The 27,715-nt window shown below is 42.1% G+C and overlaps 1 protein-coding gene across 11 annotated transcripts in view; it reads right to left on the bottom strand.

Annotated features, from left to right (window-relative positions):
* SEMA6A (semaphorin 6A) overlaps positions 1-27,715 on the bottom strand; it is a 170,976-nt gene that overhangs the window by 52,685 nt on the left and 90,576 nt on the right. For 8 of the 11 annotated variants that reach the window (XM_035100287.3, XM_088653338.1, XM_035100288.3 and 5 more), the window contains exons 3-10: positions 26,624-26,741; positions 16,070-16,130; positions 13,360-13,422; positions 12,451-12,552; positions 7,059-7,149; positions 4,324-4,443; positions 2,409-2,497; positions 1,261-1,478 (exon numbers count right to left, since the gene is read on the bottom strand). In XM_035100287.3, the coding sequence (XP_034956178.2) occupies positions 1,261-1,478; positions 2,409-2,497; positions 4,324-4,443; positions 7,059-7,149; positions 12,451-12,552; positions 13,360-13,422; positions 16,070-16,130; positions 26,624-26,741 (862 nt within the window). Of the gene's footprint in view, positions 1-1,260; positions 1,479-2,408; positions 2,498-4,323; positions 4,444-7,058; positions 7,150-12,450; positions 12,553-13,359; positions 13,423-14,439; positions 14,538-16,069; positions 16,131-26,623; positions 26,742-27,715 lie in introns of those variants that run through there. The other 3 variants (XM_088653340.1, XM_088653341.1, XM_088653342.1) reach the window with 1 other exon arrangement.

Raw genomic sequence — 27,715 nt, 5'->3', positions numbered from 1 at the left:
GGACACGCCAGGTTTAACCTCCAGCTGGATTCCTCTCTCTTCCCCTTATCTACTCGGGATGGGACCCTACTGAATACATTTGGGGCGGCACATTGGCTTTGGTGGAGGGAGCGAAAGGGGAAGTCTGAATGTGCAATGTTGGATGTTGACCTATAGCTTTTAAAATTGATGAGGGGTTCATGTTGCAGAAAAGGTAATGTTGCAGAAAAGGCCCAGTCATGTTGTAATGCAAGATGTAAGCAGAAAAGAGTGGCGAAAGAACCAGTCAGATCACTGTGTGTGTCACTGAACGCTCATAGAATCATAGAGTTGGAAGGGACCCTGAGGTCCATCTAGTCTGCAGAAGGGCAAAGCTGGTCTACACCTCCCAAAATTGTACTGTGATTCCACCCAGTGTTAAAAACGAGCACTTGGAGAATTGACAAGACAATGGGAAAACACGGGAGTGTAATGGGAATGATATCCTTTGGATTCTCCAAAACAACTGAGAAAATTATGCCAATTTTATGAAGCCGTCACAAAAATGCAAAAAGATGAGATAGAATTCTCAAAGAACTGGTTCACATGTAATTGTTTTTTTTAAAAAAATATGGTTTCCATTATGTGAATGAGCCTCCTCAATTTTCAGGCTCACATGCTCCCCACTGGTCCTCTTTTATGGTCTAGGAGGAAGACACTGAATGCCCTTGATTTGGGTTTTCAGCAAACCACATTCCCCACAACACCAGAGCTCAACAAACTATGGTTTGGTTAAACTCCTGTCAGTTGAACAACCAAAATCAATCCAGAATCTCTGAATCTAGCTTGCTGTCATCATTCATACTTTAATAAATCACAATTCCCAGAGTTTAGACATTACCGGAAACTGCAGTTAGTTAAAAATGAAAAAACAGATGCTATCGGTTTCCTCCTGTAACATGTGAAAGAGGGGAAGGGTGGTAGCAGGAGGATTAAAACACATAGAACTTGCTCACATAGCAGGAAAATACTTTGCCATTGTGTCTGAACCAGGCTGCAGACTTTTCCCAGGGATGAAATTTTTATAGTTAAGTAGTATATAAACAGCTTAAATAATTAAATAGGCAAATGTACTGGAAAACTATAGAATACAAGATTTTTTTTTACAACTTCCTCTACTTTGCATTCACAACCACCCTTCCTAGCTTCCGTAGTTCTGGCAGAAGACTCAAAAAAGCTTGTGGGAGTCAGGAGCAATTCAATTCAAAAACTTGCAAGCAAGAATGATACTAGCTAAATTACCTGTTGTAAGGGGTGGAGAAGGTCGCCAAGACAATATTGCGACCATTGATATGGATAACATCTGTAACTGCCTGCAGTATGTTGAAATAGAAGTGTGAATCGCCAGGAACAGAGCAGTTGAGCCGTGCCTTCAGGAAGGAAGTCCACTGTTTTTCTAGTACTCGTTGGGATCCACCCATGTCATTCTTGCACACACGAGCTACTCTGGGGAAAACCACCTAGAGTTGGGGAAGGTGCAGGGAGGGGGAATAAAGAAACTGAACTATTTATTCATCAAAAAGACTTTGCTGAAGTTCTGTTTCTACCCACCTTCCTATTATATATATATATATATATATATATATATATATATATATATATATATAGACAGAAATGGCAACACTTGGCTCTTGATTTGATCCCATGTTTTCCATAATCTGTGACAAATAGCAAACGAAAGAAAATTCGGCTTTGGAACTCTGTACTATGAAAGATAAGCCGGTGACATTTCATACACAGCCATAAATCCTCCAGGAGAACTGTTCTCAGCTTGTATAAAACTCATTTCTATGCAGACCACTCAGTTTTCTATTTCGACAAACAAAAGCACATTCTACATCTGCGATCCACGCAGCCTAAACTCTATCCTCAGCATTTCTTTAAAGTATGCAAGCGTCATCAGGCCTTTATTTATGACTTTCTCCTTTTTAACCTTGCAAGCTTTTTAACCTTGCACTTTTTTATTTATTAATATATATATATATATATATTGTCAATAAGGCTTCCATTGTGCTTTTATGATATAGCAAGGCTGAAATTTCCTTCCCATTTATTTCTGCTGTTCTCGTGAAGGTCTTCCAAATGCAGCTGCTTCCTTGCTTTAAAGTCAGGCTTGTAATGATTATTTGGAGCTCTGAATTAAATCAATTTGCCATATGCTTTCCTGCTTAATGGGGAGGAGAAGAAGAAAAGCCCTGTGCCTCTTGTTGCCATCAGAAGCCAGAGTGTTTTATATCCAAGGCAGAGTACAATACTGTATTCCAACCAACCTTTGGTGGCAGCAGCAGCAGCATCCTCTCAAAACAATGACCTTGCCATTATGATTTATAGCTCTCATTTCAAGGTCATTCCTAACTCACGCTGGCCTACAATATATTTTTGCCCCTTACCTTCCCCATGCTGTGGTACTCCACAGCTATTTCTCGAAAGAAGAAGTAGATATAGTTGCCATAATCCACTGCATGGACAAAGTAAGGCTCTGCAAGAAAAACGAAACGTACAAATAAACAAGGAACTATGAGAAAACACATCAATTTGGTGTGGATTTTTAACTCCTGTTTAAGCAGGAAGACTATTCCCCTATAGCAGGCACGTCCAACTCTCTGGAGACTGTGATCTACTCCCAGTATAATAAAACTGGTAGTGATCTACCCACTGTCCTTGCTTCCGATCGCTAAGGATCCCATGATCAACCAGGAACACCCCATGATCGATCAGTAGATCGTGATTGACCGGTTGGACATGCCTGCCCTATAGCATAGAATGGTTGAAAAAACACCAGCATATGGAGTCAGGATCCGTATATGCAACACACAAAGGGACAAATTTCCTTATTTGTGCTGAGCCACAGTTTGGCTTAGTGTTGTGTGAGAACTGGGCAGAAATGAGCAATCCAGAGTTAAAGGCCTTTCCCATTTAAATGCAATGAAAGTGAAGGAGTGGGGTTGCTGCTATAATTACAACAGCCCCAATCTAGCACTATGGCAATGTGGCTGTGTAGGGCAATGTACAGTCATGTACAGCTTTTTTTTTGTTAACAAAAAAGCCTAGGAACAATTTAATAAAACCACAAAGCCAGACCAAACCAATCGCGGAAAGTTTGTGATGTGGCATGATAACGTTTTCTTTGAGGTGACCGTAAGAAAGGAAACCGGAAAATTGCTGGGAATTTGATAACCAAACTCACATGTTTATAAGATACCTTCTTCTCCAGTTCTTATATAAGTGGAGAACTACTGAAGGTTCTGAAACAATGGCAACTTGGGCTGATACCCAATGGGCCCTATGTTGGTCCCCAAGCCTTTTCACAGCTCATTTTTCCTATCCCAGCATCCCATTGTTCCACTGCCTTGTCCTCTGCCTTGAGGAAAAGAACCCTGAAGGCAGGAAAAAAATCATGCATAGCAATAAACTGGGGATACAAGTCTTCCATTGGCGTCAATTTACTCTGAATACAAAATTTGGGGTCTTTTTATTTGCGGAAGCAGCGTTATTTCTTCCACAGAGAATTAACAGCATTGCCTATAGTCACACAGAGAAGTAGTAAAATGCTTGCTAATTATAAAAAAATACAATAATTTTCAAGGAAAGATTGGATACAACAGAATCATTTTCACACTGCGCTCTCCCCCCCTCCTCTTGGATTTCTGTCTACAAGCAAAAGCCCCCTTTTCACTATCTCAGAATGTGTCAGCCATTCATAAGGCCATTGGAAAAGAATGAATGGCAACATTCTTAACAATGAGGCTATTTAGAACATACAAATTGGCTAATTCAGCAGCACCCATTCAGCACTTCATGACAATGAAATGGAAGTTCTGTTATTTTATTTTTATTGATGGATCTTAAGACCACAGAACAAATTCTTTACACCTCATAAAGCCTTGGATAGTTACTTAGCCCAACTGGAGGGAAGGGCTGATGGCGTCACTACGGCTTCAAAATGCTCCTTACCTGCTCCAAAATTCCCACCTTTTCCATAGCATGGTGAAATAGCCAGGCTTTAAAAAAGTAAATTGGATGCAACCTATTATTGGTGGCTCTATCAATATCTAGCAACTCGGGGGGGTGGGGAGAGTGAAATAAATGTACCAGTAAAGAAGGCAATTTAGTGCCCTCTACCTGACAGAAGCCCTTGCTGAAATGAAGTACGGCCGACATGTGCTTTGAACATCTTTTATTTGTAACAATCACTAAAGGACTGGACTGCAAAACAGCACAGTAAATATAAAGCAAAACAACACAGCAAGGTCTGTCAGGAATCTAAGACTGTAATCAAAAGTCTCCCTGCTTCTGTTTACATACCTTTTAACCATTTTGAATCATGTTTGACTGTCCGCAGTGTTGGGCTGTCTCCAAGGCTCCGGTAAATGACCGCATCTATTGCAAGGAAGTCTGTCACAGTGGCGGAATACAGTTTTCCCTCTGCAGAGGTGGGAATGGAAGAAGAAGAAGAAGAAGAAGAAGAAGAAGAAGAAGAAGAAGAAGAAGAAGAAGAAGAAGAAGAAGAAGAAGAAGAAGAAGAAGAAGAAGAGAGAAATACAGAAAACAACAAAGAGAAACAGAGTGAAAGAAGAGTTCATTTATCTTTCCTTGGGAATCATTGCAACAGGCCATAGAAAACAATCCAAGAAGGACCACGAGGGTCATCTAGTTCAACCCCATGCAATGCAGGAATATTTTGCCCAACATGGGGCTCGAACCCACAACCCTGAGATTAAGAATCTCATGCTCTACCGATTGAGTCACTGCATAAACGAATGTGGTATCTGACTGGACCTTTTGTGCAACTAACATGGCATTTTCAATTAATTTTCAGAAGAATACACTTTGACTTTGATATATATCCCCTGACATGAGGGAGTGAGTGAGTGTTCAAACAGATGTGCAATCAAACATAAAAAAGGTAAAGGACCCCTGGACGGTTAAGTCTAGTCAAAGGTGACTAATGGGTTGTGGAGCTTATCTCGCTTTCAGGCCAAGGGAGCCAGTGTTTGTCCACAGACAGCTTTCCGGGTCATGTGGCCAGCATGACTAAACTGCTTCTGGCACAATGGAACCCTGTGACGGAAACCAGAGCGCACGGAAACGCCATTTACCTTCCTGCCACAGTGGTGCCTATTTATCTATTTGCACTGGCATGCTTTCAAACTGATAGGTTTGAAACATATTCAGACTTTATCAGGAGAAATAAATCATGCACTGCCACAGTTCTGAAAAGAGGGTGCAGAAGCATTTACAGATTTGCTCGGGTAAAAAAAAAAAAATTAGAAATGAAATGAAGGCTGAAATTCTAGGATGTAAGGCTCATTGAATGCAGTGGAACTTGCTCTGAAGTAAATGCGCATATGATTACATTGAACAGGACTGCATGAACATGTGGCAATGGACACATGTGGCAATGGACACAGTGTCTGCAGGAAGAAGTATCAAGATATATTCTACAACAATGCCACTAAAAAAAAATTACTGTATAACAGCAACACCAATGCTGCATGCTGGTAAGTAATCAAGAATCCAGATTGGAGTGAAAGCTGGATGATTTCAAATATTCAGGATTTTCTGTTTTGTGAATTAGCACAATTATGCAATCAAGTACATTTTTAATAGGGAGTGGGGGAGATAGTAGGTAGATACCCTGCTTCTTCTGGAGCTAGGCACCTGCTGGGAAAAAAAAAACATCCCAAAGGTTTTCCCAGGTGGTTTCCACAATACAACTGCGTATTTTACAGCTAAATTTGAAATGGGATCATTGGGGTTCATGCTAACACAATTTTGGTAATGAGACAATTTAATCTAAAATCTATAAGGCGCAAATTTCCAAAATGCCATTCCATAATCAATGGCCCAAATTAACCCCTCTAATAAGCACTCAATTTTTAAACTACTGCAAAAAGAAGAGCTAATTGCATTTCGTTGCATGCATAATAAATCATGATTAAACCCACAGACTCTGCTTCAGTCCCCTCCCCTGTCACAGCTGGTAACAAAACATCAGGAAGCTTAATCACACCAGGTTTGTCCTTTTTCTCTCCTTTCTATTTTAGCCCACAAAGTGTGGAACCATACATAATGAACGGTTATTACTACAGTTCATGTGAAATATTTTGTTTTCTTCATGGGCTTTCAGAAGGCAGGATGTGAAAAGATGTTCTGCCTCACCCTGACTTCACGTTCTATCAGAACACTATTTCCTCTTTTTCAAATACCGAAAGAAAATAAGAAATTGTTCATGTATGCAACATCAGCAACCCAGATTCTACTAGCCCAAAGGTGGAAGGAAGACACGATACCAACAATAGACGAATGACAACTGAAACCGATGGACTCTGCTGAAATGGCTAAACTCACAGAAAAGGTTCAGAGACAATGATAATAAGAAATTTAAAAAAGAATGGCAAACATTTATTGTATATGTACAAAAATATTGTAAACAAGTAGAAACGTTGGCAGGCTTTGATTAAACACTTGCAAGTAGTTTAAAATGAGATAAAATCTATGAAAGGAAACCTGAATTGAAACACTAAAGTTTGATGGCATGTAGTTACGATATGAGGATAAGAAAATGAGGCTTAAGTATAATTATGCAGAAAATGTATATATTTATGAACCAGGAAAGTAAATGGAGGGAAGTCAGGAGGTTAAAGAGAACCTCCAAAAAAGGTGAATGTTATATGAATACATTTACTTTTTAAAAATTCTTTTTTACTTGTATCAATTTATTATTTTTTCTTGTTGATGCAAAATGTTGAAGCTGAAATCGTAAAATCAATAAAAATTTATTTACATAAAAAAGAACACTATTTCCTTTTATACATACAAGTGCAGACAATGCCTTGCAAAACAGAGGAGTCTGAATAGGTCACCATCCATTCATTAGTCCCAAGCTATGTGATATGTCAGAAGCTAATTATTTCCTCCTGACTTCTACTATAGGTTATTATTCATAAACTCACCACCTTGTGGATGTGCATCATAACTGTACTAAAGTAAGCACAACACTGTAATGCAGTGTGATATTTTTTCTGTTGCTTTATTACCTGCAAACAATGCAACGTTGGCATGCTTTGCATCATAAGGACACCTGGCCATTCCACTGAATTCATCTCCCAGAAACTCCAAAGTATCCGTCTGAAAAAACAAAATAGCAGAATCCCTTTAGAAGCAAATAAAACGGGACTAAATGAACACTCATGGAGTTCCTTCCTTTATCTGCAGATGTTTTTACTGTGTTTTAAGAACACAGCTAAATTATGGTATTAACCTGCTTTTTCACAGTTTGCAATCATGTGGAGCACTGCTTGAATTTTTATTTTTTTTTACTGCAAAAGAGCCTCTTTTCCTCATACTATTTATAACCAGAACCATGCTTTTCTTTTCTTTTTTTGCAACTTCCCTTTCGGAAAGACATTTGATATTTTGGTTCGAGTCGGTGTCATGCATAAATCCTCTTTCTGCCTGTCAAGAATTAATCTGTGAAGTACTTGTAAATCTCAGCCTTAAGTGTAACCCTTGGGAAACTAATTCTCCATAGGGTAGCAGTAATTATACAAATAACCAGCTCAACACAAAGCAGAAGTTCAGCAGGTTTATAGCAGAAGCTACAGGGAAAAGTACAGAGCCTATGGGCCTAAGATTCATGTATCTCAGGATTACTCAGCAGTGACTTTTGTTTTATGTGGGTTCTTGGATCCACCTAGCAAATTCAATTTACTTCACGCATAAGATACAGAGTTTGAAAAACTAGTGTGGATAATCAGCCATCTAAGCACCACCAGTCGCATCCAATCAACTTCCAGTCTCATGTATTGAGAGGCCTATTTCAAAGCAATGGGTGATTTGTCATCATTTGTTTCCTGTCTTGTATCTCCTCCTCTCTAGACCTTCTGGAGCGAATCGGTTGTGTTTATCCTGGGATGGGAAAACGTTTTAAAATAATTGTAAAAAGGAAGGGAGTTCTGCTTGGAGTACAATGTTCTGGGCCCATCTGCACTTTCGCTTCCAATGCCCAAGGGACGACAGTAGCATCAGGCCAGGGCCCGTCAAGTGCTTTAACACTGCTGAGCCCAGGTGCTCCAATGACCTTCTGAAGGCCCCTGAGATGTTATTGAGTGCAGGCTTTCTGACAGCACTGCAACAGGTGTGGAAACCAAACTGGGCCCATATATCATTGGGGATGAAACATCTGTAGAAATAATAAAAGAAGGCCATTTATATTCCCCCACATGATTCCACAATATCTATATCTGTATTTGCGCACGAAATATGGCTTCCCAGCTGGAAGACTCCTTAAGGTTTGTCTATCACATTTATTACAGTGAGGACTAAAGCACAGTTTCCCAAACTATATCGCTGCGTGACTCCCCAAATTCAGGAAAAATCACTGCCTCTCTACATGTAGGACAGAGACACAAGCTTGTAGCCTTCTGCCCTGTTCTTTGGTTTGCTGAAAGGAAGGGAATGAGCATCTATGGAACCATGAAGTGCTTGAGAGTGTCAGAGCAATCAGGGTCTTGGCGGGGGGAATGTAGAGTTGTCACAATAATAAACTTCAGACAATCGGCAAGATGGCAAGATGTGTATTGGTTTTGGAATTTAATTCCTACCCCAAGATTCATTTTTAAGAGGATACAAGGGAGAAGCTTGAGTGTCTCCTATGGATTCTCTACACCTTCCTTTGATTCACAGTGAGAGAACCTGAGGACTGAAGTAACATCAACTTGATGTGGTACTTGAAACCAAAGAATATTAGCTACATGTTGGGTATGGTAAATATGGAGTCAGCAAAGATGATGCATGGTGATATGTATGTTGTGGCAGAGTAGTCAGTATGAACTGCAGGGTGCTATTTATCCAGACGAAAAAAACATCTTTCCAACAAGACCATTTTCAACCATCTCTTACAAAGGGTGCATATTGCAGCAGACAAGGACTAGGTACACTTTGCATACCCAATAATTTGTACTCCATATGTCCATAAGAATCACAGCCTCTTAGAATGCAAAGAATCATACCTTATCAAGTTCTATCTTACTGTGGCTTGATAAGGGTGCAACCCTTCCTCTTTTAACAGATTGGAGAACTGGGCCAAAACTAACGTAATGGATTTCATTAGGGACAAATGTAAGGTCCTGCGTTTTGGCAGGAATAAACAGCTGCACAGATAGAAGATGGGGGACAGCTGTCTTGCCAGTAGTACGTGTGAAAAGGATCTAGGGGGTCTTCACAGCTCATAAGCTTAACATGAGTCAACAGTGTGATGCAGCAGTGTGTCCTGATCAAGGAAACTCATAGCACCGTACTATTCTGCCTTGGTCAGATCACACCTGGGATACTGTGTCCAGTGCTGGGTACCACAGTTTAAGGAGGATAATGACAAGCTGGAATGTGTGTAGAGGAAGGCAACCATGATGACAAAGGGTCTGGCAACCAAGCCTGATGAGGAAGGTTTGAACGAGTTGGTAAATAGGAGACTGAGAGGACCATATGATAGCCATCTTCAACTATGGAAGATAGAGCAAGCTTGTTTTCTCCTGCTCTGGATGGTAGAACCCAAACCAATGGCTTCAAATTACAAGAATGGAGATTCCTACTACGTAAACATCAGGAATAACTTTCTGGTAGTCAGAGCTCTTGGGACAGTGGGATGGACTCCCTTGGAAGGGGGTGAACTCTCCTTCTTTGGAAGTTTTTTTAGCAAGGCTGGATGGCCATCTGTCATGGCTGCTTTAGTTGAGATTGAGATTCCTGCATTGCAGTGGGTTGGACTAGATGACCCCACCTCTTCAATTCTATGATTAAATTATTTAAGACAGATCACATCTAGGGTTCCTCTAGTGGGAAGAGGGATGCAGTATCGAGTGCGTCAATGTTGCACTTTTAAAATCATTTCCAAAGTATTGTGAATATACAATTTTAATGAACAGATTAACTGATTAACATGTTTTTAATTGACTGAAGTTATTTAACTGGGCTGTAGCCTCACTTTTGCTCGCTAGATACCCACCCCCACACAACGTAGTATTTTCATTCACTCCTCCATAAACCCCATGCATGCGGATTTGAACTATTGCAGTAACTGAGGATTTTATGAGGCACAGCTTAGATTTGTCAGCACACAAAGCTGGTGAAAGCTTTCACCGTTGCTGAGTTAACATGTCTGAAGCAAGCAGATGACATCCAAGATCCTACTATAAATCCTAGAGCTCTGTTTGCTACGATATTGTTCTTCTCTTCCATTTATAACAACCTAGCTATAGCAGCAAGAGTGTCAAGAGCCCCTATTCAGAGCACCAGCCAGCCATCCCTTTTTTCAAAGTAATCTGTTCCATCCTCCGCAACCCTCCAGTTTTTTTGCCCCGCCCTCTGGTCATTCAACATCCTGTGATATCTGAGCAGACCCCGTCCTCATTGAGTTGTTCTAGGGTTTTTTGTTGCCTTCAGTTTTTCTCTCTACAATCTTTTCCTATATCCGCAGATCTTGGGTTTTTGCAGAATGTGCCTTCATTCTTCTTTCTCAGTAGCCCTATAATCATGCTGGCACTCACCAGCCGAGTTGGCTATTAGTATACTGTATATGAATAAACCTTCTCCATTCTCCGGAGCGGAACTAGAGAGGGGCCTTGTAAATAAGAGAAATTATAAGCACAATGTGCTTCTCACTGTGCCTCAGTTTCTAACAGCCAGATCTATAGCAGCAAAAAACATTTGCAATGACTGCAAAGAGGGTTCCCTTCCAGGCTTGAACGCCTAGGACCAAAATGATGAGTGAATGCAAAAGATGTGAATTGAATTTCTGCCCACCAAGAGTTACTGCAGTGCTCAGGTAAAAAGGGAAATGAACTTTGATGCCAAAACTTGCTTTCTTCTGAGAAGATCTGAGTAGCTGAACAGCAGCAGCTGATCAGTGCCGACCACTTCACTCTTCAGTGAGCCAGTTTCCTGCTGTACCAACCTCTTTGCTGCCTATATTCACAATGGCGGGGCTGGGTATAACCCCACAGCCAGGCTCCTACTTCCATATGCTTGAGATGGCTACAAATCCTTAGCTTCAGGCATCTCCTTTCAGGTCTGTCAGAGTTGAACATTTTAATTAACAACCACCGAGGGAATAACTTGACTGTACCAAGCGGCAAGATAGTCTTTCCAAGTGAGTACAAAGTATTATCGGGCTTACGCAGCAATAAATACTGATTCAAAAGGATTGTGAAAGATACCTAAATTGCTTCAGGCGCACCTTCATTTCAGGCAGGGATTAAACCTACATGCTGCAATCCAAAACTCTGTAGGGTTCCGATACACACATGGAGATCCACGTGAGCGAAGGCTTTCCCATTCAATCTCAGGGAAGCAGCTGTGTGAGCAATGGACCTGCGTATGTCTAAAACCTCTCAGCATGACAGCAAGGGGAAACCCAACTTCAGGATGAGGGAGGTCAAACTAGAGCAGATAAACTGAATTATCTCACAAGGCAGTCGTCTGTTGCTTTACCTAGCCTGCAGCTCACCCTCTCTGGTGGGCGCCATTGCAGGCTGGCATTCCCCCATGCACCAGGATCCAGTATGGAAAGCCCCAGGGGCTGTTTCCCAGGCAGCAAAGGAAGCCTCTGGGCTGAACGTGCTGCTTAGTCCCACCCGCTCATCTAATCAGCGAATCACGAATGAGCATGGGCCACCAGGAGGCAGGCTTATATTACACAGACATACGACTTGCTCTACAGCCACCGTTTGTTGGCTCTTCTTCCACCCTCCCACCTTTATATATTGCTGTTGTGTGTTGTTCTGCCCCATCTTGTTATGGGCATAGTCGGTCGTCGTATTCGGGGCCAGGATGGAATTTTACCAGTTGGTAAATTGGCTCCAGCCCTCTGCTTTTTGCCATCCTCATAGCAATTGTCACAACTTTGGCGGTTCAGGAATCGGACAGGCGTAGTCTTGGTTGGAGAGGAGGTTACAGCCTCTGCCTGGCCCCTCTGAAGTGGCGTATCCTGGGATCCAGGGGAGATGCTTCTGTCCAGTTGCCCAGGTGGGGGCGCAGGGCCACAGCACAGGTGCAATCTAGTGGGGGGGGGAATTACCTCTTGATGTAGGTCAAGGATTCCTTCATTTCTGGTTGACCCCAAAACTCAAGTTCTTCTGGTAGGTAGGCAGGCAGGCCGGCAGGCACGGGTGGGGTCTACCCAGTGCCTATGCCAAACCTCTTACATCTGTTGTCAATAAAGTTGTGGCCTGATTTCACCCAAATCTTGGTTGTCATGTCTTTTATTCTTGGTATTGGGGAAGACCAAAGACTAGGAGGGATGCCTTGCCACACACACAAAAAAATGCTGAATGCATTTTAGTCAAATGTAGTTCTGCTGATACCAATAGATTTCAAGCCATTATTTCAAAGATTTCCAGCCATTAATGCATTCTTTAAAAATGCAACACATACCTTATAATTTCTGCAAGAGGGACTGAAGGCATTTGTCCCACAGATAAATAATGAATCGTCATCTCTTTTTAGAAGAACCTTAATAAAATTATGACATTCATCCTGCAAAAAATAAGAAGAGCACAAATATTATTTCAGTAAAGACATTGCAAATATTTTTCTCAACACTTTCAGGTTTCCTTGCAAAATGGCTACAACAGTTGAATAAAAATATTTGTTTGACCAGTACAAACTGGCTTAACCAAACGATTGTTTAACCAAACAAATTGGCTGTTAGGATTTGAGGCCATCACATTGCTCTTCTTTGCTGATGTTCATTAGATGGAGTGAATCTTAATGCTAGTCTTTGATTCAAGAATAGGACCTCAGTACTTCACTTTCCTAAACCATGGTATATGATACTGCTAGTAAGTATCAGCTTAGTATAAAGAGCTCAGGATGTAATGGAAAAAATGGAGCCAACTATATTTCATTTAGGTTTATCCACAGTTAATCGTATCTTGCATTACTATAACATTTGCCTGAGATCATTTCTGCCTCCCTATGCCCAGAAAAAGGCCACAAATATTAGACACACTATTATGCCAGCAACCAATGGAAATTGGATAGTTGTGCTTAGCTCCTCAATATAGCATTGATTGATGTCAGTATACACCTTGCTGAATCCCAACCCATCCCAGTGCTCCTAAGCATTTTACAATGTTTCTGTGTCTGCTGTCATAATGTTTCATCACATTAGAAGCAAAATATTTTTGCAAATTAAAGTCTTCAATAAGCTGATGGGCGGGGCGTGTGTGTGGAAGCAATTACTAGCTGAATGGCATGATCCACATCGCAGAGAGTGGTCTGAGATAACAGTCAAGAAACTAAACAAAACTGGCAGCTGCCAGAGAAATGAAAATTACCTACCTTATGTTTCCCCTTCATTCTGCATGTGTCTACATCGAGCTGCCTGGATTTCCATGTCAATTTCTGCAAGGATCAAGGAAGAAATCAATTAAGAGCCCAGAGGTTGTTGTGTTTGATTTCAAAAGTAAGAGTTCCCTAAGGAAAACTACTTCTCAATATAAGCTTATTGAAAGCTTTCTGCACTTTGACTATGGTTAATTTACCATAACAATGGAACACCACAGATGCGGAACACTTGCTAAGCTTTGAATGGTACCTGGAAAACTGAAAACACCTCACTGAAAACAAGCAAATTTGGTGAGAGGAAAACATTAACATATTCTTGTTTTCCTTGTTAATATAGACTAGTTACATATATAGTATTTGTATATTTGTGTGTATGTATGTTAAAATCTGTGTTTTATTTGCAATAAATGCGTGTATATCTATAAAAATCTGTTTTAGCTGCAATAAAATAAAATTGGCTACACATTTGACTGTTGCCTTGTCTTCTAATTTTGAATTTTTTAGTCATAGTAACATAAAATAGGGTTGCCATGTTTTAAAAAGTGAAAATCCGGACATTTTAACCAATTTTTAGATAATTTCTCCCAAACGCCATTTCCAAAGGGCAAATCCCAGGAAATTCCAGACATATGGCAGCCCTAAAATAAATATATCCTGACTTTCACCAATGATCGTTGGTTGGGTTACATAAAAGATATTACTATATAAAACAGCAGATGAGCTTACAACTTCAATTAAAATGTCAATTAAAATCAAACCACCAGCAATAATAAGCAGGAGGGGGTAACATTCACTTATCTCAGTCCATCTTCTACAAAAGCCTAAGCTATGACTCTACCGCATTTTAAACCAAAGATGGACTCTGGCATGCTACCCGAACCCAAGAAAGAGAAACAATGAGATCTGATTCAAGCAACTTGTCTTACTCAAAATTGGCTCACAAACTGAAAGGGTTCTCTCTCTCAGTCCATGCTTTGTGGGTGGAAGATCCTACATCTGCAAGTAGGGCTGGGACAGACTTCTGTCTTAAAACTTTAAATAGCTGCTAAATAGTGAGTACAAACAATACTCAGCTGGATTGATCAATGGTGTGCGTTGGTATAAGATAGCTTCCTATGTTCCTGTCGAGCTTCAGAAGCTTTTATTTGCAAAAACCATCCTCTTTGAACTCCTCTGGCTGAAAACAAATGTCAAACTCGCTTATTTGTTGCTCTATAAACTAGATTTTGGCTAATAAGCAGACCCGTTTTAAATTACTTGCACTCAAAGGGGAGGGAAATGTTGATAACTGGAGCCACTGAAAGATATACTGTCTGGGTACCTTAAATCACATAATGCATGTCTTAAAATACCAACAGTTATGCAAATATTGCGGACAATATTTCCACCTAACATATAGCTCTGGTATTCAGTTGTTAAGTATTTTTAGCAAGTAAAATGTGTTTTTCCCCCACTGATGTTGCACCACCATTTCCCCCCCCCCCTGCTTCTCAGGTCTGTTAGTTTAGCCTGTAATTTTAGCTCCACTCTGGAACATGACGCTACTCATCATTCCCAGGGTGCCAGATGCACACAAAGAAGTGAGACAAGCCTTTTCCTCCCAACTCTGATACCTACATACAGCTCTTTCTCATCACACGTCACTTATGGCCTACTTAACGAGGAACAGGAAAAAATATTTCAATTTCCATCTTAATTTACCTTGGGTACAATATAGATGTCCTTATAAGCCAATTAGGGGGGGGACCTGTGTTTTGCTTAACATATGTCTCCTTGATTATATACATTATAAAATGAAGTAGTAGTAATAATAATAATAATAATAATAATAATAACTTTACAAAAAATCTGCTTGATTGCAGACCCTCCAAGTGCCTCTGTTTTCCAGGGACAGTCCCGGATTTACAGATGTCATGGTTTCTGATTTGATCCCAGAATGTTACAGCTTTCCTTAGAACATCCCTATTTTTATTGGGGAAATGTTGAAAGGTATGGTAGGACACCCCTATTTTCATCAGAGAAATGCTGGAGGTTATGGATTTTTGTGACCCCTGAGCGACCTTTAGAAGACCTCTGAAGGCAGCCCTGTATAGGGAAGGGTTTTTTTTTTAAAAAAAAAGTTTAATGTTTTATTATGTTTTTATATATGTTGGAAGCCTCCCAGAGTGACTAGGACAACCCAGTCAGATGGGCAGAGTATAAAATACAGTAATAAAATAATCATAAATTAGGATGTCCCTATTTTCATCGGATAAATGTTGGGGGGTATGTGATCGGACATAAAACCATATTCATTAAATATGGTGTTGTTTTGTTGTTTAGTCATTTAGTCGTGTCCGACTCTTCGTGACCCCATGGACACAGTAAATTCATTAAATAGGTAAGCAGAGTTTGCTTATTAAATGGGTCTTATAGCCAATTACTATGGTATTAGCTGTTCAACAAAAGCTTCAGGATCCAAATAAGACATTTGATGGACATTACAATGCAGATTACTTATCATCTCCGCTAAGCCACTTATCAGAAGTTCACTGGGGACATGGCACATCTTCCAGCTTTCCTCTATGTGATTAATATGCACCACCCACCTTGATCGGTGCAATTTTAAGAGCGATGTTGGAAAGCAGAGCCAAGTCCCTTTTTCAATTTATCCCCCCACTTTCTTCCTGTTTCCATGGCAGGAGAATGACAGAATGCTACTTACTTTGCTAAAATAAATTTCTTCTGTATGTGATGCATCCATATCAACAGTATAAATATGGTCCCTGTAAACAAAAGGGGAAAGAATGAATGCCAAAATAAGCTCAGACATTTTCACAGAAAGAGTCCTTTGCAATCAGATAAATCATTGCCCATATTTGGGGGTGGGGGGACGGGGACCCCTATCTCCAAAGATAGCTAGGAGATACACCTTCTGATTCATATGCTTTATGAAGGAAAGGAAACTTAAAGGTAATCAACTCAACATGAACAGCTGTTTCACTTATATATTTTGCGCATTAGAATGGCGCGGGCTTCCGACTCCCACAATCACAACAAGGATGCTGCCAAAAAAAGGACATTTACATGAAAACAAGGAGCTGGCTATCATGTGAAATGACTGGGGGTTTACTTTTCATACTGGAAACAGGGTGTTCAGATGAATCTTATTCTGTAATTCTAAGTATGGGTCTGTTCCCCCTCGTAAGCCCATTTTTGCATGCTGTTCCGGCTGGTGGACCTTAGGGGGTTCTGGTGAAAAATGAACTAAACAAAGACCTGAGATCTGCATATCCCTGTGCTGGGCGATAACAGGAGCCTGTAAGCTTGTGGGCCTCAGATTCGCAAGTGATGGCTATGATTATTCTAATAGATACACAGCCCATGAGGATCTTACAATTTTGTGAAGAGATTCCCTTTGTACATAACCCTTGTGTATGAAGGGCTTAGAACTGAATACCACGTCCAGTGCTATTTATCTAGAAAAAGAGGTGCCGGAACTCACCATGAACGCCCCCCTTGTTCTCTTAGAATGACAAGGGCGCCCACCTGAGAGGTGCCGGAACTGAGTTCTGCGAGTTCCGGCAGAAAAAAAGCCGACCATGTCCCATATCCCCAAACAAGTTTTGTTCAGATGTGTTCTTTTATATCTCCTTGTTTAGCTGATCTTTTGTCTGGTTCTCAGGATACCATATGGAGTACCACAGTTAACCATTTAAGATTTTAAGAAGGCTAGGCTTTCTTCATTGTTTTAAGGCTGTTTTCCCAAACACAGCGAGGATGTTTTGTCAGAAAGTATGAAGGGAAACGGTTTGACAATAACCACACAGTCCCCAAAAGTCCTGTTAATTTCACTGCACTTGATGACCAAATTGAGTTTCAGCATTTACCCTCCGGCAGAGTGAGGACAACATTGCTTTACCTAAGTTGCTTGTGTTCAATTCTTGTTTTTGCTGAGAACTGGGTTCTTTAAAAAAAATAAAATTCTGCCAGTTTCTCCTTGGAAACACAGAATAGGGCCAAGAAGTGCAAGTGAGCTATTTCTACACATTCCCCTTCTGTGCTCAAAGGACTACAAGGGCATTTCCAACTTGGAGATAGGAAAGCAAAACACTCAGTCTAATCAAACCTTGAAGCATCTGCTCTGAATTGGGAGCAAAGAATAGGGCAGTTGGAGACATACTGGTACTTTTTTTTTAGCCATAATTTCATTTATCATTCTACCCCTTTAATATAACCTCCTCTCTATTTCCCAACCCCCTTCTCCACTATAGGAAGAATTGCTGTTGAAATTAAATGATCTTCTGCTTTTAAAGGACCTGTGAAAACCTGCTGAGAGTAGTACACACACACAGAACTTCCGTTTTTGAAATCTCTGCTGTCAAGATTTGCTTAGTTTTAACAGACTGGGGGGGGGGGGACAAGGTTAGCCTCTAACTAAAGCAGACACAGAACCCTCGTCGCTGCAAAGAATAATATGTAAGCAAAACTCTTCCCACGTGGGAGAATAGGGGCAGTATTGTTAACAGAACCAGGCTTTCATGATTTTGCTGCCTGCCACTGCACCAGAGGCAGTTTGCTTTGCAAGATGCCAAACCGTGGAAGGTGTCCGTGTATGTGTTTCTTTTCAGACATTCCGTCTTCTGTATAACATGTCATTTGTTTATAAGGTAGCTTTAATGCGCCGGCTTGTTATTTGCTTGACTTCATTGGGGGAGCTGCGATTGGAGGTCAATACCAGAGCAGAATTGCCTATTTGTTTGATTTCAGCTTCATGGGTGACACAGCAGCGTGGCTTTCCCCTCCCCGCCCAATAGATTTTTCACAACTGTGCTGCCATGCAAAAATAAATAAATCTGAATTGTAAATGAACAAGCAATTATTATGCACTGGCAACGTTTCAGAAATGTTCCACTTGCCCTCTTTTAGCACAGCTCTGTATATGTTAATTGCCAGCAAAAATGAAAGCAGAAAGATTTCAAAAACAGGCTTGGGTTGCTAAGCTCTATTCTAACTCTGGCTCCTTCTAATGACTTAGTGACTGGTTTGCCAATCAACCCTTGGAGAAAGCAGAGGCCAATTCCTGGAGCAATCTGAAAATACAAAAGCAGATTTCCAGATAACTAGAAACCATTTCCATATGTGTTATTTAAACCACAGCTGCTCACACAATGGCAAATATTGAAAGAACTGTCAACTACTAGTTAGGCTTTGCTAAACCGCTAACAATAAGTGACTTTGCTGTTCTATTTTCCCTGCTGCTGCCTAGTGCCTCCCCCCTTCCCCAAACTCCTACTTGGAGGATTTGTATAGCTCTTGCTAATTAAGTTATTCTTTACACAAATAGACAATCCTAGCACTTCCGTTTCCCCCCCACCTCCAGACAGCAGCACTGCAGATGGTTACCATGGCGCAACTGGGTAAGGGGAAGAAAGTTAAATATTGCTGGTGCCAATTGACCCTCGGCCACCAACTGCAGCCTTTATGTGTGGCATAATTGCAAAGGGTTAATTCAGGTGTGTGCAAAAAAAATAAGCAAATCCTCAAATATCTGTGAAGGATGACCCAAAAGTGTAACCGAAGAGGGTCAAGTGCCATATGTGATCATGTATTTATTCTAACACCTTTGTTTTTATCCCCTGCTTCTCTACCTCTGTTTTTATTATAATGTATTTTTCAAGCACCCTGTATTTTGTGCTTAATGCTTTATTATGTTTTTAATGTGTGTTGGAAGCTGCTCAGGGTGGCTGGGGCGACTTTTAGCCTTGCGTGGTGTGCAAGTAGAAAGAGGGCAGGATCCAAATATTTGGGTTGCATCCAACGCTGTTATTCTGCTTGTGAAATAGGACTTCTGTTGATGCAATGTAACTTCACCCCCCTCTTCCCTGAACCAATCTTCCCAGAGGGTTTGGAGATTCGGGGGCAGGGCTGGCCCATGACATTTTGGCATCTGAGGCAAACCACAAAATGGTGCCTCCCACCAGCCAGGGAAGAAGGAGCGAATGAAGAGTTAAACCAGGAACGGCAGAAGGGGGTGGGGTGGGGGGTAGTGATCAAATCAACCTTCCCGGACGGTTGAACTGGAAATCAAAGGCCATCGTGGGGTGTGTGTGTGTGCTCTGAATCACACCAGGTGGGTGCAAAGCCTAGGAGACCCCAGAGGGCAGCCTCCACCACTTCCTCCATAAGGGTGGGAGGAGACCAGCAATGTCTCCTATTCTTAAGGGGGCTGCTTTGGAGATAGCATTGGGGGAGGGCTGCTGAGGACCCTCCAAGGAACGTACTGCAGCCGTGTATGGCACCGCGGCAGAAGAAGCGCCCGATGTGTTCCTTGGAAGACAGATCTTGTCACCCGAGGCAGTTGCCTCACATTGCCTCATGGTTAGGCCGGTCCTGTTTGGGGAGGGAGATGAGAGGAATGGGAAGCCACACTGTCTGAGTGGACCTCTACACTTGCAAAGATGGATACAACCCTTTGATTTACCCCACCCCCCGCAAACTTAAATGTTTGCGCAAAACTCACAGGAGGAGAGGGAGCAGCAAAGAAACTACTTCTTTTGCATAGGTATGAGAAAAGAAATGTTGTCGAACTATTCAGACGTTGCTTGTCCCTCTTCATCCTGCTCTCTTCAAAGGCTGCCTCACATCACCATGCCAATCAACCATCCCTGCTTGGCGAATTAAGAGATACAAAGCATACAGAATATATAGAGACTGCTGCTTAGCCCTTGAGAGTTCAGCTCTTAATAGCTGTATATAAGGCTAACCATCCAAGGCCTTTTGCAGCTGACAATTTAATGACGTCAAGTGCTCCAAGGAATCATTGGCACTTTAAAAGAGCCCATGTGGGAACTATTAGTACTTGTTACCAGCTCGGAGAGAGACACACTAACTGAAGTTTCTTTGAGCTAGTAGTGGGTGTAAGAGCCCCTCCGGGTTTTATTCTTAGCTCTTTAATGGTGCTAGTCTCAGTCCTGCAACACCAGCACAATGTCCCCTCCCCGTATGGGGAGGTAGCCTTGCTGTGAAGGTACAACTGTAGCCCTTTGTTTTGCATGAAACAGCAAGGCATGGATTGGGAGGAAACTGGAGCGTCAGCTACCGCTTGACATGTTTTTAAGTGTTATCATTTAGTAGGACAGTTATCTGCTTTCCATGCAGAGTCCAAATATTTTTTACCTGCCTGCCTGTCCAAAGCTGACTTTGAGGATGGAGGGCAAGAGAGAGGAGCTGGGGCCACCAGCTGCCTAGTGCAATGGGCGGGGAGCATGGGCCCAGTGGCGTGGTGCATGCTGGGAGCCCACACAAACCAGGGAACAGATCTAAGTGGCTGTTAGGTGATGCACGTACAAATACGCCATTTTGCTCTATGTAAAGATCTGGAATGCAATGCACTCCCCCCCCACTGATTTACTGATTTATTAATTCCCACTGATTACAGTGGTGTGGATTGTGCCTCGGCCCCTACTTTGTTCAGTGTCCTTCCTATAATCAAATGGAGTTCATAACCGCCCAAGGAAAACCTCCATTTGTATGGGGAAGGGCTGTGGTTCAATGACAAGGAGCATCTGTGTCACATACATAAGAGGTTCAAAGCTCAATCCCCAGCATCTTTAGATAGGCCTGGAAGAGACTCCATCTGAAATCCTGAAGAATGACAGACAGTCTGTGTAGACAATGCAAACTTGGGTGAACTAATGGTCTGACTTGGTGTAAGGCAGGTTCCTGTGTTCCTATCCCAGCATCCCCCTCTTCTTTTGGCAACAATGAACATGGCATCCTTGTGATTTAAACAACAACAACAACCACAACAACAACCACAACAACAACCAACCACTAATGCTTTTATCTGAAATCCAAGAATTAGCTCCCAAGTAAACACGGAGTACTTCTTAGATGCCACAACAAATGTTAGTCATTTGTTTTTATTGTTTTTAGGTAATTGGGTACAAATGTATACTTAACATCGCTATATTTAGACAACTGGGGGAAAACAACACTGTGGAAAGGAACATCTGATATTGTAGCTCAGGGATCTATGCCAAGAAGAAACTCAATTAATGCATTCACAAAGCTGCTTGATAAACACCTCTGATTAGATTCATATTTGCCACTGTGCTTGGGGTTATACCAGGCACCCCCAAACTTTGGCCCTCCAGATGTTTTGGACTACAATTCCCATCATCCCTGACCACTAGTCCTGTTAGCTAGGGATCATGGGAGTTGTAGGCCAAAACATCTGGAGGGCCGCAGTTTGGGGATGCCTGGGTTATACCATAACTGCCAAAGAGATGCAGAGCTGTAGGTACAAATTTTCACTCACACTAATTATTATTTTAGGGAGTGGTACACATCATACTCCTTTGGGGTAGTTTGTCCACCTGTGGTCCCCACCCTGCACTCACCTCTCACCTGTGGCTCCTAGTGAGCTCAGTTGCTAGAAACAGTATTCTTCAGCCACCAAGTGCCACAGCAAACAGAAATGTTTTCAACTTCCTCCTTAAAGTGAATAATGATGGCAAAAGACACCTCACTAGAGAGGGCATTCCACAAAGACCACTTAAAAGGTGGTCATGGGTCAACACCAACTGGGAAGCCCCTGATGGCAGCACTACCAAGACCTTAGCTGCAGATCATAGGGTCTGAGATAGTTGGTGCTGGGGAAGACATCTTTAGGATCTTGGGTTCCAAGTCATTTAGGGCTTTTTATGGCAGTGCTAACACCTGGCAACCATCAGTGCTTTTGGGACCAGTAACATGTGGTCCTATCAGGTTGCCCCACTTACCAACCTAGCAGCTGTACTAGATGCAGTCTCTGGACTATCTGCAAGGACAGCTCCATGTAGAACATGTTACAGAAATCAAAGTGGGAGATCACTAGAACATAGAACTACTGAGGAGAGGCTATCCCAGTCAAGAAATGACCTTAGTTGACAAACCAGCCTAAGCTGGGCAAAAGCACTGCTAGTCACAGAAACCAGTGAGAAGCCTGGAATCCCAGAGTACTCCCACACTACGACCTTTTCCTTCAGGAGGAGAGCAATCCCTCTCAGAACAGGTTGTATACCTAATTCCTTGGCACGGGAATCACCCATTCACAGCACTTCCATTTTATTGGGTTTCAAACTCAGTTTATTGGTCCCCATCCAGTTCATCACTGGCCCCAACCACCTATGCAGCACCTTCATGGCCTCTCCTGATGTCAATAGAATGGGGAGATTAAGCTGGGTATCAACATACTGTGTACCAAATGCCCAGATGACAGTTCAACAATATAGATATATAGCATAGGAGATGCTTATGGGGCCTTGTGGAGCCCCACAGCTCAAAAGCCAGGAGCCAAAGAACAATCTCCTTGTACTATTTCCTGGTAGTGACTCTGCATTATGAGTAGATTATTCACTTTCCAGGTTTTCACCCAAATATAAAAGTGACGTATGCTCTGAATTTTTACTTGTCACACAGATTCCTAGCTCAGCAAGGAACTTTTAAGTGACATTTGGAATTAAACAGTTTTTACATATCTTCGGAGCAAAGAAAGATAACATTGTAATGTAATGAAGGCTCCAGATTTTGGAAGGCCTGTGGACATCATAGTCTCTGTGGGGTTCCCCCTCCCTGAGTGGACCCACTGCCTCCTTGCCATTATCTCCACTATCCATTTTCAAGACTTCTTCTGATAAACTATGGTGTAACAGCATGTCGTGAAGATAAAAATGGAGAGGGGAACAGCTGTGTATGCCAGCCTGAGCTCCTTGGAGGAAAATGGGATGAGAAAGCACAAATAAACAAACACAAAAATTTGCAGGCCTTGACCATGAAAACATCCTTGAAGAATTTCACTGTTCACTTACTGAAGTTGTGGGCTACGCCTATAGTTTCTAACAGGACTGCTCTGGAGTAACTAATTTGCTAATTGCATCTGAAGTTGCCACCATAGCTGCCAAGTTTTCCCTTTTCTCACGAGGAAGCCTACTCAGCATAAGGGAATTTCCCTTAAAAAAAGGGAGAACTTGGCAGCTTTGGTTGCCACCTGACTAATTGCAAGTTGGCCCAACTAGTTTCTAATTAGAAGCCCTTTTAAATTTTTGTGTAATCAAGTATGCATTAACACAGGCATCCCCAAACTTCGGCCCTCCAGATGTTTTGGACTACAATTCCCATCATCCCTGACCACTGGTCCTCTTGGCTAGGGATCATGGGAGTTGTAGGCCAAAACATCTGGAGGGCCGCAATTTGGGGATGCCTGCATTAACATATGGCAACGGGCAAATGTTTAGCATTCTCAAAGAGGTAGCAACCTTCATTGCTATCCATAAATGCCAGTTCAAATGACTTTGGGGTATGTAAAGGTAAAGGTACCCCTGACTGTTAGGTCCAGTCGCGGACGACTCGGGGGTTGTGGCACTCATCTCACTCTATAGGCTGAGGGAGCCAGTGTTTGTCTGCAGACAGCTTCCAGGTCATGTGGCCAGCATGACTAAGCTGCTTCTGGCACACCAGAGCAGTGCATGGAAACAGCGTTTACCTTCCCGCCGGAGCGGTACCTATTTATCTACTTGCACTTTGACGTGCTTTCAAACTGCTAGGTGGGCAGGAGCTGGGACCGAACAACGGGAGCTCATCCCGTCGTGGGTATTCAAAATGCCGACCTTCTGATCGGCAAGCCCTGGATTCAGTGGTTTAGACCACAGCGCCACCCACGTTGTGTATGTATGTAATGGCTGCTAAAAACCCTATTGAAATCATTTGCCTCCCTTGTCCATGGTAAACTGGTCACAGGATGGAAATATAGATAGGGTGTTTCCATGCAACCCCAGTGCAGATTAGCAATGAAATACTACACATATGTTGAGAAGCCTATGCCCAAGCAGCTCCCCTTGGGCAGAAAGCCAATGAACACAGCTATCTGAAGTGCTTGCCACTTGTCCAGATGGTCACGTAAACTAGACCTTATGCAGGCACTCAAGAATTTGAGAGAACACTTCGGGCCAACTCACACAACTCAACTGGTACACAGAGCAAGAGTGCTAATAAGTTGATACTTTCAACAAATGGCTCCTGCTAAAGCAAGACATCCAACCTGCACCACAAGCCCCCATTGGACTTCATGCTGCTAAATAAGACCTTGCCCTTAATTGCGACTTTTCTACTAAGAGCTTTAAAACTGCTCACTGCTGCTTCCAAAAAGACCACAAAGAAGGAAGCTGGCTCAGCAGCTAGGTCCCATAATAATAATAATAATAATAATAATAATAATAATAATAATAATAAACATTAAACTTGCCAAATCCTTTGAAAGAAATGAAGTGTAAACACATCTTTCCCCCTCCGTTCTCTCTCCTGATCTCTTTGCTTTACTATAAAATATGCTTAGTATCCCAATGACATTAAATTTTAATTCTGCTTCAAATATGTACTCATGCAACATGGATTATTCTTGTTTATTCTCCAAAACAGGCAATTAGTTGTGTACTTTAAATCAAAAACTCTTTAAAAAACATAATGATTCCAATATTCCCAAGTGCGGAGCAGCTACTGTATATTATGAGTTGCTTTGGGAAAAAAAAAAATGCTGAAGGCATCAGCCAGAAGCATCCAGCCAGCAGGATTAAGCCCTAACTGGACATATAACACAAGTCTTGGAATACAAATAAATTCCGACTGGGGTACCAAGCCCTTGAGGCTGCAGTTTTTTTAAATAAATAAAAAAGCCAAAGGGGAACTATGAGGAGGGATGGAGGCCAGCAAAGTCATTTGTTGCCTCCCACATAACTGCCATTTTTGTTGTTGTTGAAGGAACCTTTTTTCCCTGTGAAGACTATGTTTCATCTATTGATGACTTCCATGTTTCTAAGTGCAACAAAGTTCAACAGAAACATAGATATATTTAGTCAGAATCCCATTTCTTTTGCTCTCCCCCTACCCATTAGACCATGCACCAAAAATATTGGGTCTATTACTCAAGGCTGGGCCTAGCAAGTGGGCTCCATCAATATGAATGTCTTATCTTTCAGAATGTATGGAGATACCTGCTGGTTCAGACCAAAGACCATCCTGTTCCCACAGAGGCCAACCAGGTCCCTATCAGGAGCCCACAAGCAAGACATGAACACAATAGCCCTTTCCTATTTGTGGTCCCCCCAGGAGCTGGCATTCATAGATATCTAGATCTGTGGCCCTTCCTTAGTTTTTTCTCTACTAATAGGGTATGAAGGAGGAAGTCTCTCTAACTTACATGACCCCCGAGGTAGACACTTCCCTGTGGAGATCTTTCATTTCCCCACTGCACCATACAGAAGAGCTTCTCACATGGTGGCTTCCAATGATACGGATGTTGCAAACATCTAGGGTTTGCCTACATGAGTATCTGGTGCCGATACTTCCTGTATCTCTGTATGAAATTCTTCCTGTATCTCTGTGTGAGGTTGTGGTACAGTCATGGGGAAAAGAAAGTGCACCCTCTTTGAATTCTGTGGTTTTACATATCAGGACTGGGACGTGGGTGGCGCTGTGGGTTAAACCACTGAGCCTAGGGCATGCCGACCAGAAGGTCGGCGGTTCGAATCCCCGTGATGGGGTGAGCTCCCGTTGCTCGGTCCCAGCTGCTGCCAACCTAGCAGTTCGAAAGCACGTCAAAGTGCAAATAGATAAATAGGTACCGCTACAGTGGGAAGGTGTTTCCGTGTGCTGCTCTGGTTCGCCAGAAGCGGCTTTGCCATGCTGGCCACATGACCTGGAAGCTATACACCGGCTCCCTCAGCCAATAACATGAGATGAGCGCCGCAACCCCAGAGTCGGTCACAACTGGACCTAATGGTCAGGAGTCCCTTTACCTTTACCTATCAGGACAGAATAGTAATCATTTGACACAGTGTAATATGTCATTTGTTGTTGTTCATCTGAAGTTGTATTTACCGGTACCTAATTTTAAGTCCTGATAAGGAACAGATGATTGTTATTATGTCCTGATTTGTAAAACCACAGGTTTCAAAGAGAGTGCATTTTCTTTTTCCCATGACTGTATTACAGTCTGGGGTGAAACATCAGCAGGGAAAAATAGCTACAGCGATTCCTGAGTTGGAGGGAAGCTTGCAAAAAACAAGGTTTGAAACTGATGTATGGGTGATTCATTTGCAATGGACAATTCACACAATTGTGGAAGGCCCCATGTTCCCTTCTCATGTCACTCTCCCTTTGAGCTATGAAATAAACCTAAAAGAAGAGTTGTCTGTGTTGTTGAGAAGAGTTTGGAAGAGAAAAAAAAACAAGGACTGACCTAGCAGCAATGTAGAGGGTTCTGTCCATTATCATGAGCAGCTGGACGTCCAGTTTGTGCCTCTGTGGGGCGTTATGTCCTGGCTTGTGACCCACAAACACCGGATACTGTTTTGTATCTGTAAAAAGCAGAGAGGAGTTGAAAGAAGAAAAGTTGAGAGACACTCAGTGAAAGCATGTAAACAGTTGTTCAGATGGTCTATATCCTCAACTGCAGGATCCAGAATTCCTGCCCTGATTTCTTTCTCTCAGCATATAGGGTTAAACATCCACGCAACAAATAGCCCTGCTCAACAGGATTGGCTTCTTTGTTGTCACGAAAGGGATGTTATACTCTTCACAATTTTAAAAACTGTTACACCCCCACCCCCCAAAGAGCATTTAATTGCTAGAAGTTAATAGGCAATCCAGCATTTACACCTGGGTTTATATTCACTCTTTGCAGAGTTTTAAATAGCTGGATTCTGCCTGCCAGAGATGATCCGTCAGCATAACAATGTTTTATAGAAGGCCAGCAATTACAGCAGTAGCCATGCTGTCTAGTGATTATAACAAAGTACTGAAAGATACCAAACTGGCCGATCTACGGGCTGCCCACATGATGAGGGCAACATTCTAATTGTGCTTATTTTTAGGAACAGAGGGGAGCCATTAATTGAGCTTTGCTTCTACAAAAGCATCTGCTTTTTATTTTCTTCGCAGACAGTCTTATGAGGTTGTTTATGGAAAGTAGATTGCATTCTCTTATTTTACCTAATTTTATTCTGAAGCATCAGAGATGGCGGCTTCAGAATGGACTAGCGAGACTTTTATGGGAAGGAGCCGACTTGAAAACCATAATACTCTAACCAACTGCTAATTTCACACATCTTTCAGTGATTATACTATAGGGGGAAAAATACAATCTTCTCGGGGTGAGATGGGAGATTGTACAAGCCACACTGCGCTGCTGTGATGACTGCCACTAATCCATAATAGCAAATGCAGAGATAAATGAGGTTGGTGTGAGTGATGCGGTTCAGGGGATTGAGCAAACCCTCTAGCAATTTGGTAGCTCTTTGTTTAGTCAGTTTGGTTTCTTGCCCTTGAAATA

This window comes from Zootoca vivipara, chromosome 10, assembly GCF_965207765.1.
Source record: "Zootoca vivipara chromosome 10, rZooViv2.hap1.1, whole genome shotgun sequence".
Lineage (NCBI taxonomy): Eukaryota > Metazoa > Chordata > Lepidosauria > Squamata > Lacertidae > Zootoca > Zootoca vivipara.
Note: the sequence above shows the minus strand (reverse complement) of the source record. Positions and strands in the feature narration are given on the sequence as shown.